General features: G+C 43.0%; 1 protein-coding gene across 1 annotated transcript; it reads left to right on the top strand.

Moving 5' to 3' along the window:
• Positions 1-4,017: 4,017 nt before the first annotated feature.
• On the top strand, positions 4,018-5,910 carry LOC148678221 (uncharacterized). The gene is made up of 2 exons (XM_088632667.1): positions 4,018-5,189; positions 5,759-5,910. The coding sequence occupies exon 1, from the start codon at positions 4,167-4,169 to the stop codon at positions 5,058-5,060; it is 894 nt and encodes a 297-aa protein (XP_088488793.1). The 5' UTR covers positions 4,018-4,166; the 3' UTR covers positions 5,061-5,189; positions 5,759-5,910.
• Positions 5,911-17,780: the final 11,870 nt, after the last annotated feature.

The following is a 17,780-nucleotide window of genomic DNA, read 5'->3' as shown; positions in this document are numbered from 1 at the left end:
CACAGGGTGAGCGCCCCCTGCTGGCCCCACTAACACCTCTTCCAGCAGCAACCTAGTTTTTCCCAGGAGGTCTCTCATCCAGGTACTGACCAGGCTCACACCTGCTTAGCTTCAGTGGGTTGCCAGTTGTGAGTTGCAGGGTGATATGGCTGCTGGCTAAATTAGTGTTGCAGGATGTAGACTATTGAGGCAGTAAAAGGCTGGGAGTGATTAGGTTATGTTGATTTCCAGGGTGGTGTCAATGTTGCCTCTTACTCAAGGGGGGGGCGACTGCAGTTGTCCCAATGAATACCGCCTAGCAGGAACAGTTAGGTATCGAGACTTGGAGGTGTGAGGAGTCACTGAGCCAGTTTTAGCCAGACCAAGGGAGGAAGAGGGAGAGCCGGAGAGTGAACAATGAACTGATAAGGTCCCATGACACCTAGCTCGGCACCCCCACAGCGACCATACAGTACAGTACTTTCACAAGTAACTTTTTTCTATAACATTAATAAATGTATTTTGTTACTGAGATTTAATAACCAGTCTGAGAAATTGGGACTGCAGTTACTCTTTAATTAACACCTTCACCTTCTGTGAGCTCCTTTTTGCCTAGTATTAATGCTCTGCAGTTTAATTATTGCAAGGTCTAGACAGTCTTTGTCTTTCAAAGTCTTTTCACAAAAAGATCATGTAAAATGTGTAAAGAATCAACCCAATAACCTAAATAATTACTGTAGATTAATTAAGTACTCCAGCTGGAATAAAAAAAATATACTGTTAACACTCCCACAGCCCGGACTTCGAATAGTAGCTTTGAATCTGGAGCAAAGATCTGGCAATCTCTCTTCGGATTTTGAACAATCGGCTCAATTATCTTAGAACAAAAAGATGAGCTGTGCTTTACATTCTCGATTTGTGTTACATTTGTGTTGACTTCTAACCTACCTAAAGATTGATCTATTTATTGTGCTACGTGAGCAGCACCTGTGCTATCTCAGGCAAGGGAGGAAATGCAGTACAACCATTTATCCGCAAGAGGTCACTGTTGTTTAGATTTAGTTTCTGCTCCAAGCAGAAGAGAGCAGGGACTTGTCCAAACACTCCTGTTCTCTCTCATCTCATGTCTGCCTTCACTCCTGAATGAAGCAATTGTTCACCATCAGGATGAGCTGCCTTGTGTTTAATTCTTTGTCTATTCAAAGAGCTTTTCAAAGTAGTGACACTCATTAGGTTCCTAAAGAAGTCCTTGAATGTCTATGTACCCCATGGTTCAACTACAGACATGGCTCTGGGGCATAAACCAGTGCTGCTTTTGAGTGTTAACCTCTGGCCTCAATCAGGCTGCAGTGCACACAGGCTTCTGTCATTCAGTACCCTGGCCCTTATCTAGTTAGCACCTGGAACTGGGAAACAGAACTCCATTTTTGTAAGGCCTAAGATCTCTACAACCAAAGAATGACAATAGACCAGTAGTTGACCTATTCAACTCCTTCAGGAGCACTTGGATATGCACTTCATACACAGACTGCAGCTCTGAGTTAGGGTTAGGTGTGTTTTTGAAAGCAGTATTTTCAAGAGTTTCATTCAGCTAGTCTGCAGTCTTACTGATATGTTCTAGTCTTCATCACAGTATTAACTATTTTCCAGTGTGTACTGCCTACAGTGGACCGTGAAGCTCATCAGAAATAAGCAGCCTTCTGATCTTGGACCTGAGTATATTACCATTTGATGTAAAGCGCTTTGAGTGGAGTGTCCAGAAAAGCGCTATATAAGTGTAAGCAATTATTATTATTATTATTATTATTATTATTATTATTATTATTATTATTATTATTATTATTATTATTACTCACCAACAGAGTGCACTGTGGGCTCTCCCTCAGGAGGGTGAAAACATAACATGACTCATAATCCTAATTTTAATTTTACATAACATTTCAAATAAAATTCTATATTTCAAATATCTGAGCCTTTAAAGAGTGTAAAACCACATAGGTCGCATCTTCACCAGTCTGAGAGCTTGAAATAATTGTAGCCAAAATCATCTGATTTGAAACTATGAAATGCACCATATATTTTAATAGATTTCAATATGTTTTAAAAGGCACCAAGAGAGCATGAAATTGGCTGCAAGAAAATGCTCTTTGAAGAGTCATTGAAAATGGCCAATGTGCAGAGTGACTCACTAATGGCCTTTAATCGCTCCTGCCTGAGGGAGGCAAATGGATATTGAAGAGGGAAAATAGGCAGAGAAAGAAGGGAAACTGGGACAATTTCAGAAGAGATGAGTGAGCTGGACCATCTCAAATGTTTTTTTACTTGTTTCCCAATACAGAACAAGAATCCTGAGGCATACAGAGCATGGTGTGACGAGCTGCCTGGACCCAGCTGCTGCTCCAGTGCCCCAGCCCACACTGGTTGTGGTTCTTTACAATGCTTCATCTGCACCCTGGAATATAGCCCATCAGATGTGTGCCATGTGGGAATAAGAACATTGAAATAGTTACTAATGAGATTAGGCCATTTGGTCCATCTTCTGCAGCCTGTTAGGTAGTTCGAAGTTAATTGAACCAGGAATCTCATTCAGCTGTTTCTTGAAAGAAGCCAGTACATCAGTTTCAATAACATGGCTGGGCAGCTTGTCCCACACTCCCACAACCCTTAGTGTACACCTTCCATTCTCAGTTTGAAAGGTACTTCCACAAGTTGTTTCTACTGGTGTCCTCAGGATCGTGTTCTGCATTCAGAAGAAATTTGCAGAGCTGGCTTTGTCAGTGCTGTTAATGATTTTAAATACTTGTATCACGTCCTCTTGTTATCTTTTCTGTTCATGAATAAAAAGCCGCAGGTCCTCCAGCCTGTCAATGTAGGACATTCCTTTAAAATAAGAATGTATCTGGATGCTCTTCTCTGGTCTCATGCCGGAAATTATGTCCAGAAGTCTATCTGTATGGTTTAGTACCTCTGTCGACTGATGCCTCATGTCAGGACTCTGAACAGCGTGGACTAAAGGCACACCCACACGAGGCTTGCTTTCAAAGGCATACATGTTCACACAGCTGACTGTACACATGGTGTACTGAACAGTTTACTGCACAGCTGAAGTAAAGTTACCATCACAGTTTACTATATAGGTATAGTATTACTGTATATAACTGCACAGTTGAAGACTAAGCTACATTATAGTTTACTACACAATTTCCTACACAGCTGCAGTACAGTTTACTGCACAGCTACATTAGAGTTTACTACACTGATTACTAACAGCTAGAGTTGACTACACAATACACAACAGTTAATTTATAATTTACTGCACAGCTACAGTAGATTTTACTTCTCTTTACCTCACAACTATGATAAGTTTACTGCACAGTTAACTACGCAGCTACAGTACAGTTTGCTGCCCATTTTTCTGCACAGTGATAGTACAATATAATTATTTCAATAATTTCAATATACTGTAGTTCGGATATACTGTAGTTATTATTATGAGGTACTGTACAGTAGGAGAAAAACACCGTCGGTAACGCTTTTTTGATGGTCGTGTTTTGACAGCGAAACCTTTATTTGAAGCGTCAGATCTGATTTTCATTTAAACAGCCTCTCGCACGCACGTTTCTCCCTCCCTCACTTTTCTCTTTTTCTCCGGCTCTGCTTGACTTTCTCCATTCGCCCTCATTTCCTCTCTTTTCCCAAATGTTCTTTGTTCCTGTCTGCGTGCCTGTGTGTCTCATGGAGAGCAAACTGGGGTATGCGAAAAGACAAATTCCTAATGCAAGAAATTGTATATGGCCAATAAAGTGATCTTATCTTATCTTAAATCTTTCTCTCGTCTTTTCCTGTTCCTTTTGCAGTGGACACACTGGGCGCTGTCTGCCGGGGCTTGGTGCTAAAACACGCCAGAAGAACTCCCCAAAGAACAGGCAGCGATCTGCATAACACAGTGTATTAGTAAACATGGCACACAAGTGCTCATATTCCTCGCTATCAACTAACTTTTCAAAAAGCGCTAGATGAGTCGAGCTGTGGATAATTTTATAACACTCGGTGCAGCGAATCCGCAGGCAGCCCGCAGTTCCCGCCTGTGGCAGTGATGTCATTCCCTCGGGGCGGCTCTGGCCCCGGGGGCTCGCTATAAGAATCCCAGGAAGCCCCTCTGCCGCAGACGGAGAGAGCAGCTCAGCATGCTGTCCGCCAGCTCCAGCCTTTCTCTGCGCACTGCGCTCGACAATGTGCTCACCTGGACCAACCTCAAGCCCAGCAAGAGTTCCACCCAGGACAGACCGCTGGCCCGCAACAGAGACATCTTCAGCGTCATGGTCACGCCGGACCGCATCCCCCAGTTCTTCATCCCTTCGCTGGAGGTGGATCACATCTTTGTACACGTTAATCCCGGGGATGGAGGGCAGCCCGGGTGCGCGCAGGAACTGCAGGTTACCTGTGGCGCTAAACCCAGCTGTGCCTCGCCTGAGCCCTGTAGCAGCCGGAGAGAGGCAGTGGCCCGCAGAGAAGCTCTGTGCAAGAAAGCCTTCCTCCCGTCTACTGACGGGTCTCTCTTCACACAGGATCTGGAAAGAGCTGCCGACCACTCCGACCCGGCGACCCGCGCCGCCCTCTCTCTACCGCACCTCGCCAAGATCACCACCCCCTACGGCTTCCTAGCTCTGGGTGAGAGCCCGAACATCCGCAGAAAGGAGTCCCTCTTCTTCGAACAAGACCCCCAGGACATCCGCTCGCTGCTGTCCCACCGAAAAAAGAGCAACTCGCTTTCCCGGAGCCGCTCCTCCCCTGTTGGCGTCTCTGAGCAGCCTCCAACCGGGCTGCAGGAACCCACTTTACAACCCATTCGGTCCAGCCGCTCGGTGTCCTGGGACGCCATCTGCAAAGCCACTTCTTCCCACCCTGCAACTCCCTCTAACTCTCTTTCGCTCACTCCTTGCCACAAGCCGGAGAAAACACGATTCCAAAGCCTGATAAAGAAGCACCTCGCCAGTATCAAGCGCATGCGGTCGGGTAGTTCCACGGGCGAAAAAGCGCCCGCTTCGTTTCGACGGACACGGAGCCAGACTGTGCTGTGAGGCGCTTCCTGCTGCACGGACTGAGACGCACAAAGGGACAAGAACATCACCGACACAGAGAGCAACGAACGCTGCAGTGAAACAGGCCAGAGACTGTACTTCAGCACCGGTCTTTCCCTCCCTGTGGCGGTAAGGGATTTAACCGCGTGCGGCGTGCCCCTCTCACTCACTCACAGCATTTCTACCGCTGCTATTTTAAATTATGTACAGTGAAAATATCTTTCTAAGCTATTTGTTCCAGTGAAACTGTTCTCCACACTTTTTAAAAATTATTGTAAAAGTTTAAAGCAGAAATTGGGCTTAGTGTAGTCTCTAATGTTGCTGGTGTGGTAGGTGTAACACATTGCTCCATTAAAAAAGCAACCACACACTTTTTCACATCTGTGATATCTCTTTCTGGATTCATACCTTCAGACTTTTAGAATTACTTTCACAAAAAAGCAAATTGTGCTATGAAAGAAAAGCTTTAAAAGTCTCCATAGGAGACTAACACTAACTCTAATACGTATTAATGAATCAAAAATGTTTTGCATTCAAATGCTTAGTAATTTAAGCCAACCATATCAAGCCATTTTAGACCAAGAATGTTGGGACATTATGAAGCATGATGACAAAGCTGGTGAAGGCTGTCATGGAAACAGAAGAAGACCTTCCCTCTGCCCATGTGTCAGTGTGTGCTGTGTTCTGTTACTGCGCAGGTGCTGCAGGAATCCCAGAATCTCCACGGCCGGGCAGGGCTGGCACAGGGACTCCACCTTTCCTCTGCTCCAGGAGAGCCTTTGACTGCTTCCCAGACACCTGCTGTACCTGTTTGTCTTGTGATAAACACTTTATTAAAGAAACGCCAACATCCTGCCCCCTTGTCTGTTTCTGTGACAATCTGGTGCGAGGACGTGTTTGCTTGGTTGCGGAGAGCGAGTGTGAGTGCCACAGGTTCCTCAGACACAGGCGAGCAGCCGCAGTCGTTGACAGGGCTGCGCTTCTCAGTAAGAGTACACAGGCTGTGTTTCATTGTAAGCATTGTAACCAGGAGAACAGCCATGCAATACAATTCAGTCTGATTCTGATAGTAAACATTCCCCTGGCAAAGCCTGTTCAGTTAAAATCACTCTATATTCAGTCATTACAAAGCTTTGCAACGTGAACGTGTTTTGCATTCAACTTTCCAGGCTTTCAAATACAGTATAAAGTTAAAAAACAGTCCTCTTACACACCGCACCACATTGCAAAAATAATTACCAGTTAATAAGGCCTAAAAAACATATGAACACAAAAAGCTTCTACGTTTGTAACTGCCGGAAACATTAGAATAAACTTTTGCCCCACACTGAGTGACAGCCCTGGGCTCGTGACACAGCTCCTACAGCTTTCAGCGATAAACAATAAATTATGGCTACATACACACTGTATGTAGTGTGGAAGGTGTAAGTCCCAGGTTTGAATTGGGGAATCATTGAACAATGGCCCCAAAGGCCCAAGCCATACAATGCACTTCTAGAGAAAGTCACACAGAGCAGCTGAAGAAACCTCCTAAGATCCGTGCTCCTAATTTACTGGAGGAGGTTGAGGCTTCCACCAGCTCACAGAGGCACAGTCCCTGAAATGGTGTGCAGGGGGTTAAAAGTGACAGCTGTGCAGACTGTGACTGAGGAGAAGGGTGTTGACAGCTGTGCAGACTGTGACTGAGGAGAAGATTGTTGACGCTGTGCAGACTGTGACTGAGGAGAAGGGTGTTGACAGCTGTGCAGACTGTAACTGAGGAGAAGGGTGTTGACAGCTGTGCAGACTGGGACTGAGGAGAAGGGTGTTGACGCTGTGCAGACTGTGACTGAGGAGAAGATTGTTGACGCTGTGCAGACTGTGACTGAGGAGAAGGGTGTTGACAGCTGTGCAGACTGGGACTGAGGAGAAGGGTATTGACAGCTGTACAGACTGTAACTGAGGAGAAGGGTGTTGACAGCTGTGCAGACTGTGACTGAGGAGAAGATTGTTGACGCTGTGCAGACTTTGACTGAGGAGAAGGGTGTTGACAGCTGTGCAGACTGGGACTGAGGAGAAGATTGTTGACGCTCTGCAGACTGTGACTGAGGAGAAGGGTGTTGACAGCTGTGCAGACTGTGACTGAGGAGAAGGGTATTGACAGCTGTGCAGACTGTGACTGAGGAGAAGGATGTTGACAGCTGTGCAGACTGTGACTGAGGAGAAGGGTGTTGACAGCTGTGCAGACTGTGACTGAGGAGAAGGGTGTTGACAGCTGTGCAGACTGTGACTGAGGAGAAGGGTGTTGACAGCTGTGCAGACTGGGGCTGAGGAGAAGGGTGCTGACAGCTGTGCAGACTGTGACTGAGGAGAAGGGTGTTGACAGCTGTGCAGACTGTGACTGAGGAGAAGGGTGTTGACAGCTGTGCAGACTGTGACTGAGGAGAAGGGTATTGACAGCTGTTCATCCTGACTGAGGAGAAGGGTTTGTTGTTTCTGTGCTTATGTACAGCTGTTGCTCCAGGCGTGTCTTTCTTCTGCTTATCTCAGCCTTTGAGAATTTCTCTCTGTAACATTTTAGTTGCTAGGCTTTATTTTCTATAAAGTGGAGAAGTGGGCGTTATAGCATAAATAACTGAACTCTTGAAATACAAGTATTAAACACCTTGTAGAAAATAGTTAGAAGGAAATTGACAGCAAAGAAGAAAACATGTCGTGAGGTATGTGAGTAACAAGTTCAGGGACACTGAAGGACCAGTGTAGGGTGTTCCCCCAGCAGCCTTATTTACTGCTGTCCTCTCCTTTCCTGGAGCATCTGCTATGCCCTCACATGGGGCTGCCCTCTTGTTCTGGTCAATCATTTTACCCCCGGTGTACTCCACTGTTCTGAAATGATCCCTTGCCTTTCTCCACTTCATCATAATGAGTCAAAAACACAAGCACTGGCTGGTGCACAAGGACGCATTAAAATGGGAATACTTGTATCTGTACAGCAAATCTTTTACTGTACTGCAACTGATCAAACAAAGAAGATCATACCAAATACCAAAAAGCCTAATAGTCACCTAACTGGTCACAATTTCAGTGCTCAAAATCAATTTAAAAAGCAGGTTACAAAGTGAATTTCCAGTGTTTGTACTACTAAGCAATAAAGAGTGACCCACTACAATGGAATGTTCTGTCTTGATCTTGTCCTTGTAAAGTCTTAGGTAACTTTCTCAGAAAGTCCTTTTCTTTGGACTTGAATGCCGGGCAGCTCCTGGGGACCTTCACTTAATTCCTTTTGAGCCCTTAGGAGAGAATGACTGTTCTTCAGAGATGTGAGTGTACGTGAAAGAAGAGTTCACATGCAAACCTTTGGAAACATGCAAATCACAGGGTCATGTAAAATGAGATGAATGTACCTGTAGTTAACACTTGTCTTTTTCTTTTTCTGTATGACTCTACAGCTCAATGTGTTGTGCTGATGATCTCCACAAACCGCGAGACCAGGACTTTTTGTTAACTTCGGAGTCAGTGAATGTTTTGTTTTTGTTGTTGTTTTGTTGTTTCACATGGATCCATAAAATCATCTCAGTATAGAAAACACGTCTGGACTAATTCCACTTTATTTCCTTACTCTGCAATGATATTATGGGTGGATTGTGATGGTATTGACTGTTAGGGTTCTTCTAGTGAAGTGTGTTTGTTGTATATTGCCTGTTCTGTGGGGACAGAATGTTTCTTTCAGCAACAGAGAGAGAGAGATGGCAGATGAGCACTGAACTAATGGACTGGGTTGATTCTGGAACTATTAAGACTCTCTGCCCTGCCTGTGACGTGGGTTGTGACTGAAGCAGCTGCTTCTTGGCACCTCTGCACTCAGAACACATTCATTAGAGCTGCTATGGCTTATTAAGCCCTAATTCCTTCCAGCAGCCCAATTAGATATAGCCTTTATATAGCCTCACAAAGCCTGGCATCATGGTGTACTGCACCATGTGGGTACGCTGCTCACAAATGACTTCAATTAAGTTGGAAGCATTTGTATAAGCTTAATGGACTGTTTTCTCATTCATCTTGCCTTTGAAACATTCTCCCTGCAGGGCTACTTGATATTATGTCAGATCTGTGCTTATGTACAGAGACAATCAGCATCTCTGCATCTCTTCAGTGTGTGATTTCTATGTATGTCCAGCTAGGGGTGTTTACTGTATTCCAGCTGCTCCGCCTGGCTAAAGAAAGAAGGCCTGTCCAGCTCTTCACAGCACACACGGCAGCTCTGTGCATGTTGCAGAAGAGCGCAGAGTTACAAAGTTAGTGACAGCAAACAAGCTTGAAAGGTCAAATGTTATTAACTATGAGGTCTCAGTGAGGCAGCCTGACAGCCCCATTCCTCCTCATGAGAGACTGTCCTGGAGCTGTGTGTCTCTATGGATGGACAGAGACAGAGACGAAGGTGAGGGACCGCCCTGGGGCTGTGTGTCTCTGTGGATCGACAGAAACAGAGACAGATGTGAGGGACTGCCTGGAGCTGTGTGTCTCTGTAAAAGGATAGAGACAGAGACAGAGGTGAAGGATTGTCCTGGAAGTGTGGGTCAGCATACTGGTAAGTTAATTGGCTAGTGGGAAAATTGGCCCTGGGGTGAGTGGGGAGTGTGTTGTTGTTCCAGGTGTGCCCTGTGTATGCCCTGCGATGGACTGGCATTACATCCAGGGTGTATCCTGCCTTGAACCTGACGGAACAGGCTGTGGCTCCTCTGTGGCCCTGAATTGGAAGAAACAGTTATGAAATGGATGGCTGGATAAATATGAACTTTATATAGATTGTGACCAAGTTGGAGAAAAAAATTCTTCATGGTTTCTTACAAGAAACAGATGGATAAGAAGCAGCCTGTCTTTGGTAAATGTTCTTAATGGTTACAAACGAGAGGAGGACATTCAGCCTGTCCAGCCTGTAATGTTGCTCTGTCACAGGAACTGAAGTGAAACAGTGGACTGTCACTCAATACTGTGCACTGACACACTGTGCTGTTTAGACACCCTTTCCAGAGGTTAACTAATCACTGGGGCTCCTGTGGTCTGTGGAGCCAGTCCAGACTTGATAGCAGGCCACTGCTAAAAATGAGGCAGTGGGCTGAAAAAATTCACAGAGATATTACTGGTTATTACGGGGGCATGTCCTTTTCACCCGGAAAAAGAGAAGTATTCATAAAACACACACAGCTCCATCGGAGATAAAAAGCCCGTGGGCTCGTGTCTCAACCTGTGGGTCTTTGATGTGCTTTGTGTGCAGGCCTCAAGGAGCCTGAATAAGTGGAGAGCCTGCAGCCCAAACAAGGATTTCCAGAAATGACGTGCTGAGCGAGATGTGCACTGGCTCCATGAACTGGTGATCCTCTCAGAAGAAGGGAACACTTGGATCATCACGACCGGAAAGCGGTTATAACACTGGTGTACCAGAAATGGCGCGTTAAAAATGATCAGAACCACTGTCGGCGATGTTTGTTTCTGTTCAAAAAGGGCTACATTTGTAATACTAAATGATTTCCAATTTTCCAAAATTGTGGAAAAGGGAAAGAAAATGGGGCAAAAGGGAATCATTCTTCACTTACATGTGCTGTCACTATAGATTTCAAACTGGATAAAAGACAGAGAGTAGAAATAAAAACAGAATGATTACAACCACTCAGCCCTTCTAGTCATCTGTGTAGTTAAAGCTAATACTTTGACTTTCTTTAAAAAAACAGCTGCATGAGATCCTTAGTTCATTTAACTACTAAATTCCAAATCAGCCACATGCACTGATGTCCCCCTATCATTTCTAACTTTTCTGATGTTTTTATGCATTGGAGCAAGATTAAGAAATATAATTTTTAAGTGTTAGACAGCACAGGACTCTGTTTGACTTGAGGTCATATTCATCAGGAAAGCTCTATTAAACAGAAACTGCATGTTTGTAGCTTTTTTGTGACTCACAAGCACACAGCCACCCTCACAAGCACACCCTCCCTTCCAACAGGCTAATGAAACAGGAATCACATTAGCAAAAATAGGAGAAGCAAAGTGCAATGGAGCTACAAAAAGACATCTTTGAACTCCCTCCCACAAGGATCCTTGAATGATCATCTAGAAACATATATCAGACTCAAATGGCTTCACTGGGCTGTTGTACTATTAGTTGCAAACACTGGAATAAGAATAGTGGGAAATGTTTTCTGAATGAGTCCTGAGTGGCCTGCAAACGCTCACCTTTGCAATTCAGATTGACAGCTTTTGTTGTTTCTAAGTAAACAGTGGTGTGACTCACATTTGGGATGAATATGATTAAATGAGGGCTTGAGTGAAGACCCAGTGGTGACAGCTCTCGTGAGTGTGGTGAGAGAGCTGTGGCATAGCTGTGACAGGTAAGGGCCGAACAGCTGGGCTCTGGGAGTTGTGCCCACCCTGAGAGACAGGGAGGTCAGCATAGGGAACAAACACAGACACCTCACAGCAAATACACAGTGGAACGTGGCAAACACACACCGACTCCTGATCAAAGGAGTATTCTCCCAGGGATCCCCTCTTCCTTTGTCCCTACATGTGGAGAGTGTCCAAGTGGGCCTGAATGTTTGTCTCGCCTGTGGGACCAGGCAGTTCTGTTGCCTCAGAGAAATGGAGGAGGAGACTGAAGTGAGGAGTCAGAGGTGGGAAAGAGTGTCTGAGCCACAGAGATGGTGGTGAACCTGAGGGAGGAGTCAGAGGGGGTAGAAAGAAGGTTTGTGCTGAAGGTTTGAATTATGTCCAAGAGACCTTTGATGTGCTTTGTATGCAGGCCTTGAGGATGTGCGCTGTCTTGCTGAAGATGGGTGATAGGTGATAGTTTGTGAACTGAAAACTGAAGAGGGCTCTTGATGGAGCTTTGGTGGGGTGCAGTATGCGCTCAAACATCTTAATGTCCAGCTGGAAAGGCCCTTAAACTCCATGCTTCAGAGATGCAGTAATCATGAGATGTATTGAGGTGCCATCAGTGGAACAAGAGCACAAAAGAGCAAGAGATCTCAGAGCACTTTACACACCACAGAGGAACTCAATACATCCATCACTGAAGTGCAGCACACACCTTGGTGAGAAGTAGTATTCGTTCTACAGCAGCTTACTACTCAGCAGATCGCATGGAAACATTTTTATTTCACTATTTAAATTACAGGGGAGATTTAATTAAAAGATTGAAAAGACCAGATTGCCAGACAGGATTTTAGCCAGGATATCCCACATTTTCTGACCAGTTTCATGGGGTCTTTAATGACCACAGATTAACCAGACCATCATCAGAACCATGGTTTTGAAAATCCTAGTCCAAAGAAGATAGTACCTCTTACTGGTCTAACGCGACCTATAGCAGGACTATTTTTCTTGTAAAATGGTGACCAAATCTGAACACAATACATACTGTGTATAGAATACACTGGATACTGAATAATTCTACATTATAAGCAGTATAGTCAAGCATTCTTCTGACCATGTTTATTAGTCCCATGTAGTAACTGAGGTACTGTAATTGAACTTCTAGATCTGGTGTATTGTTTCTTTGAGATCAGAATGATCCATCTGACATTTGAAATGCTTCCTGTATCTAAGCCCTGTGTTTATCAATTTGCAAGGTGTCCACCTTCTCAGATTTTAACTTCTTTTGTATTGTTTGTACTGTTGTTATGCTATTTGTAGCTCCAAATGTTTTTGCATAATCCGTCAGTTTGATTGGTATTCCTTTTGCCGGTATCTACGTTCATCAATGATATACTATGAGCAAGGTCAAGAGTTATAGAACTGTGTTAGCCCACTACTGTCCTCAGTGTTACTTCAGTTCCCTTACCAGTACCCTCTGTTTACTGCTCTTCAGTTTATTTTTCACCACACATTGACTTAAATTTGTCTGTCATTTTCCAGCTCAGTCTGGCACCTGGTATCTTATTAAAAGCTTTCTAGAAGTCTCAGTATATTAAGTCAATTATGTCATATGAATAAAGATATACAGTATATCACTTCTTGTTATTTAGATATCTATTTTCTCCAAGAAATGTAATCGTTAGGCATGACCCACCTCTTCTTAATCCGTGCTGTGAAAAGAGTTTTCATTTATATGTTCTCCTGATCGGAATATTAGAATTGATTCTATAACGGTAGAAGTAATTGAGGTGAGGGAAATTGGTCAGTAATTCTCTCATTCTGACATTTCCAAGTTTCCCATCAGCAATTTGAAAGTTCTCTGAGTGACTTCTAAACCTCAGTCTGTGATATGTTAAAATGGTTTAGAACTAAGCTTGATGATCATTTGACCTGTAATAAATCATGAATTTCCTCCTTTGTGAACACCTATGGAATCATTGAACTATTACCTGCTGGTCTTCCAATAATATTCATTTTGTGGTTGCGAAATTCTATGCTGAATGTTCTGTAAGAAAACAGATGATCATCAATTTCTATTTAAACATTCATACTTCCAATCAACTAGGTCCAGCCCTTATGAAGAAGATTCAAATCCCCAAGGAATATATTCTCACCCTTGCAGCATGTGAGTGAATGAATGAATGCAAATGTGCAAGAAAAAAACTTCAGTCTCTTCACAGACATGTGCCACAAATGTAGCCACCAGTAACATCACCTATGGTTTAGAATAAAAGGCTCCATTAGCGAGAGTGGGCTAGGTTTTGCTTTAGAGAAGATGGGCAGGATTACTGCTTTGTGAATAAAGAAGAGGTGTTGTTGGTGTCTAGACTGCATTTACTCAAGGCTGGTGAATGAGACTGGCCAGAGAGGATGCATGTATCCTGCAAATCCTCTTAAGACTTGAACTGGCACTGAACCCAGAGCCTGGATTAGTCTTGAGCCCACTGTCTGGGAGCTGCATTGGAAAATTCCTCCCAGGGCTTTCCAGTCCCAGCACCCAGATTGTGTTACAGTGGGTCAGGCGGAGGAGTGCCTCCAATTTACAGAGGAGACAAGAAGAAAAAGAAATCAAGAGATTTAATTTCCTGTGTTTTCCATCTGAATGCATCAACAGAGAAAAGGTGATCATATATTAACTATATATTAATCCACTATTATTTGGATCTTGATACTTTTGTAAAGCATATGTGTAAAAATATATTTATTAATATAAATGCAGAGCCAGTCAGATGCTGTGAACTGATAAACCAAGCCCCCAGAACTCCGGTATGATACCAGTTACGTGAGTGTCATACACCCCAGTCTCTGGAACCAGTGCAGTGTGTCTGACACAGAGCAGCAGCCCTGCCAGCAGCTGACCAGGGTGAAACACAAGACAAGTAAGGTTACGAACAAGAGCACGCCCTTCTGCCAGTCTAGCAGGGGTTCCATACTGCTTTTCCTCCAGCATTTCAATGTACAGTCCATGCTCATACTAGACTGGGGCTCCCTGGTGTGATCACTGCCTTCCTGAAACTGTGGGAGTCTGGAAAGAAATTAAAAATCTAGAATACTTTGATTACATTAGTTTTCATTCTTATAATTTACTGAAACAGGGACATCATTGGAAGGGAAAGAATAACAAGGAATTGAAGAGAGAGATTTACTGTTTATATAGACATTTACATTTAAAAAATATTCTGTAGGCTTTTTGTAGGTTGGGTCTGTAATTGCCACTCGAGACCTGAAGACATTTTATCCCAGAACAAATGGATTGACTCACTCTCACTTTTTATTAATCCTCTCTTCCGCCTCTGAAATGTCAAGAGGATAAACAAACACACATAGCCTCCACCTAAGATTTTAACTCATCAGAGGCAGGAGATCCCTTTCCTTCAAACACAACACAAACCACTCTACTACCCAACATTCTCTGAGCCCCACATGTACCCCACTCTCCCTGAGACATCTGCTATCTCACAGGCACCACAGATCCCCAGTTCCCCCCATTCTCTGATTCTCACACCTACCCCATTCACCCTGAGACCTCCCCACTCTCACACGCACCACACATCATACGGTCAGGTCCTGGAAAGACAGCCATTGCTGGTAAATGGACAACAGTCTTGAATTTTCTCCAATTGTAGATCATCTTTCTTATCATGGAATGATGAACTTTGAAATGATGTTTCAAAATGACTTTGTAAACCTTCCCAGACAAATAAACAACAGCAATTCTTTCTCTAGGACTGTCACAGATTTCCTTTTGATCTGGGCAGGATGTATTACAGCAAACCTGAGTGCTTAAGACCAAACTGATGAGGTTTCTGATTTTACATCCAGGTGGAATCACTTCCTGATGATCAACTAATCATTTGCATTTGTTTAGTGCACCTGATACTACATACTGTATACTCTTAACTGAGATGAAGACAGAAAAACTGAATAGTAGCAGATTTTTCAAAAATGAAAAAGTTGAATTTTGACATTATTTGTCAAATGCGTTTAGTTTTATCTACTATTAGTAGACTTGGTGAGTAGGTGAATATCAAATATGTCAAAATGTGTTGAACCATAAAATCCTAAGAGGATATACTTTTTCCTACACTGCATGTTTTTAACTACAGTATTTATCCTACACTCTGTTTCATTTTCTATTGGTTTCCCCCATTGTCTAGTAGATAAAAAAATATGCATCTATATAAAATCCTGAGTTTTTTTCATGAGTATCTTAAGTTCAGTGTTTCCTATGCATTTTGTATCTTTATACACTACATTACCTGCATATAGTTATAATACTATTAATAGTAAAATTATAACAGTAATAACAGTTACTTGTGTCTCAATCTGTCAGGTGTAGGTTCATTCCGTGGATGTTGTCTAGGTCTTGGATGTTCTTTGCAGCTTCTCCAATGTTTGCTAATAGCATTTTGTTACCATCTGTGAAACTGTCTACTACAGTATATACACCAGTTTAGCTCATTGATCTCAGTAAGAATTATTGACTAGTGCTCTTAATATTGATTCTAACACGTCCTGCAAGGAACACAACATTTATTTTCCTTTCTCTTGCTGCCACAGGTTGTCTACAAGATGTCAATATTAGAATCTAAGTCTTTCTCATAAGTAGCCTCTTCTATCTCAGTTGTCCCTATTTTGTATTTGTAGTTTGTTTCTACTCTACATATGACACTCTACACTTATTTATATTATACTGCCAGGTGCATGCTCAGTCTTGTATTTTACCTAAATCTTTTTTAAATTGTATTGACTGTTTTACAGTGTTAGCTAATCCTCCTATTTTGATACTGTCTCAATTACCAAGACAATTCACTTTCCAAGTACTGAACATGTCATTTCCAGAGGGTAACAATAAATTAAGAGTCTTGTACTGGTCTGACAGGAGTGTTGGATGCTTAAAAACAGACCAGAAGGAAACATTTGAGGAAATAAAACAGCAGTGATTTTAAAAGTATGTTTAATAAATAGCAGCGATGGAAACCCACAGAGCGTGCAGTATGGCAAATCTGAATTTCTGGAACAATTTTGCTACAGTTCCACATGAAAGATTAATTTTCACTCTGCAGCCAAAGGCTCCTGTTGTAGCCAGAGGAAAAAGCCTAAAAGTGTTTGGTCAACACAAGAAAAAAAAAGCTCAGGAGCCAGTGCAGGTGCCAAAACTGCTACTCTTTCCAGGACAGTGAGCGTGTTCATTCACAGAGAGTGCACAAGCAGCAAGAAGGTATTTCAAGATGCTGATGCTATTTAGGACTTGGCAGAAACCAGACAAAGAACATTTAAGCCTAGACAACAATTGTAAAGTAATGCATGCAGGAAGCAGCAGTTCAGATTATACATATCAAATCTGTCTGGAATAAACAAGCCTACTTGATTAAACAACATGAGAAGGAGATATCAGTTAGGGAATGAAAAAGATTAACGAAATCCTGGGATGTATAGTGAATCACTATTCATTTAAAAAGAAAGAAATATTGTAAAAATTAGACAAAAACTACCACAAATTCCTTTACCATGTTACAACACAGTATATCCCTGGAGAAAGGATTAAGACTGACTTCAGAATAATCCTTCACTATCTGAGCCCCTTTTCTCTTCTCTTGAAAACTTCGAGCAATTTTCGCACAGGTGTTCAAATTCCTGAAAGATATTTGCCAAGTCCTTCTAAAGGACTGCTAATGAAACTAGGAAATAAGACATAAGTGAACAATTGTGAGCAGATTCATAGGGCATAGGGAAGAAGAGGTTTTTCTTTATATTCAAAGTGGAAAGGCTTAGCAACAGAAAAGGCAAGTATGCTGGTGTCTATCTTCCTCAAGAAATGGCTCGATGAGATTCTAGAACCAATCAGTTACGTACTTACAGCACTATGAGCAGGAATCAATCCATTCAACCTTTCATTTAACAATTCTTAAAACCTCAAAACTTGCATACAAACAAAATAGTCACAAAGAGACACACAAATGTGCATAGGCTCAAACGCACAGCCAGGCTGACACACACAGATGTAGAGGCATTTATCATCACCCTGCAGACACCTTACTCTGCTCGGACCAGTGGTGTGTTTGTGTGTTTGCTCCGGTGATACTGACAGACAGCTGGATTCACAAACAAGCAAACCCACTGTTGCTCCTGCCTGTGCACTCAGACTCGGTCACCATGGAGACAGCTGGCATCCTGGCAAGTGAAAAACATGCTTCTAAGGCTGTGAGGCATCTTTCACAGCTGTTTACCTGATCCTCAGGCTTGTTGCCACAGAAGAATAAGGAGAAGTTCGAAAAGGGAATTTGCAGGGTGTTTGACAGTTGGTGACTTTCCCCTCACAGTCTGCAT

Source organism: Lepisosteus platostomus, chromosome 1 (assembly GCF_059453375.1).
Source record: "Lepisosteus platostomus isolate fLepPlt1 chromosome 1, fLepPlt1.hap1, whole genome shotgun sequence".
Taxonomy (NCBI): Eukaryota; Metazoa; Chordata; class Actinopteri; order Semionotiformes; family Lepisosteidae; genus Lepisosteus; species Lepisosteus platostomus.
This window is presented reverse-complemented; position numbering and strand designations above follow the sequence as displayed.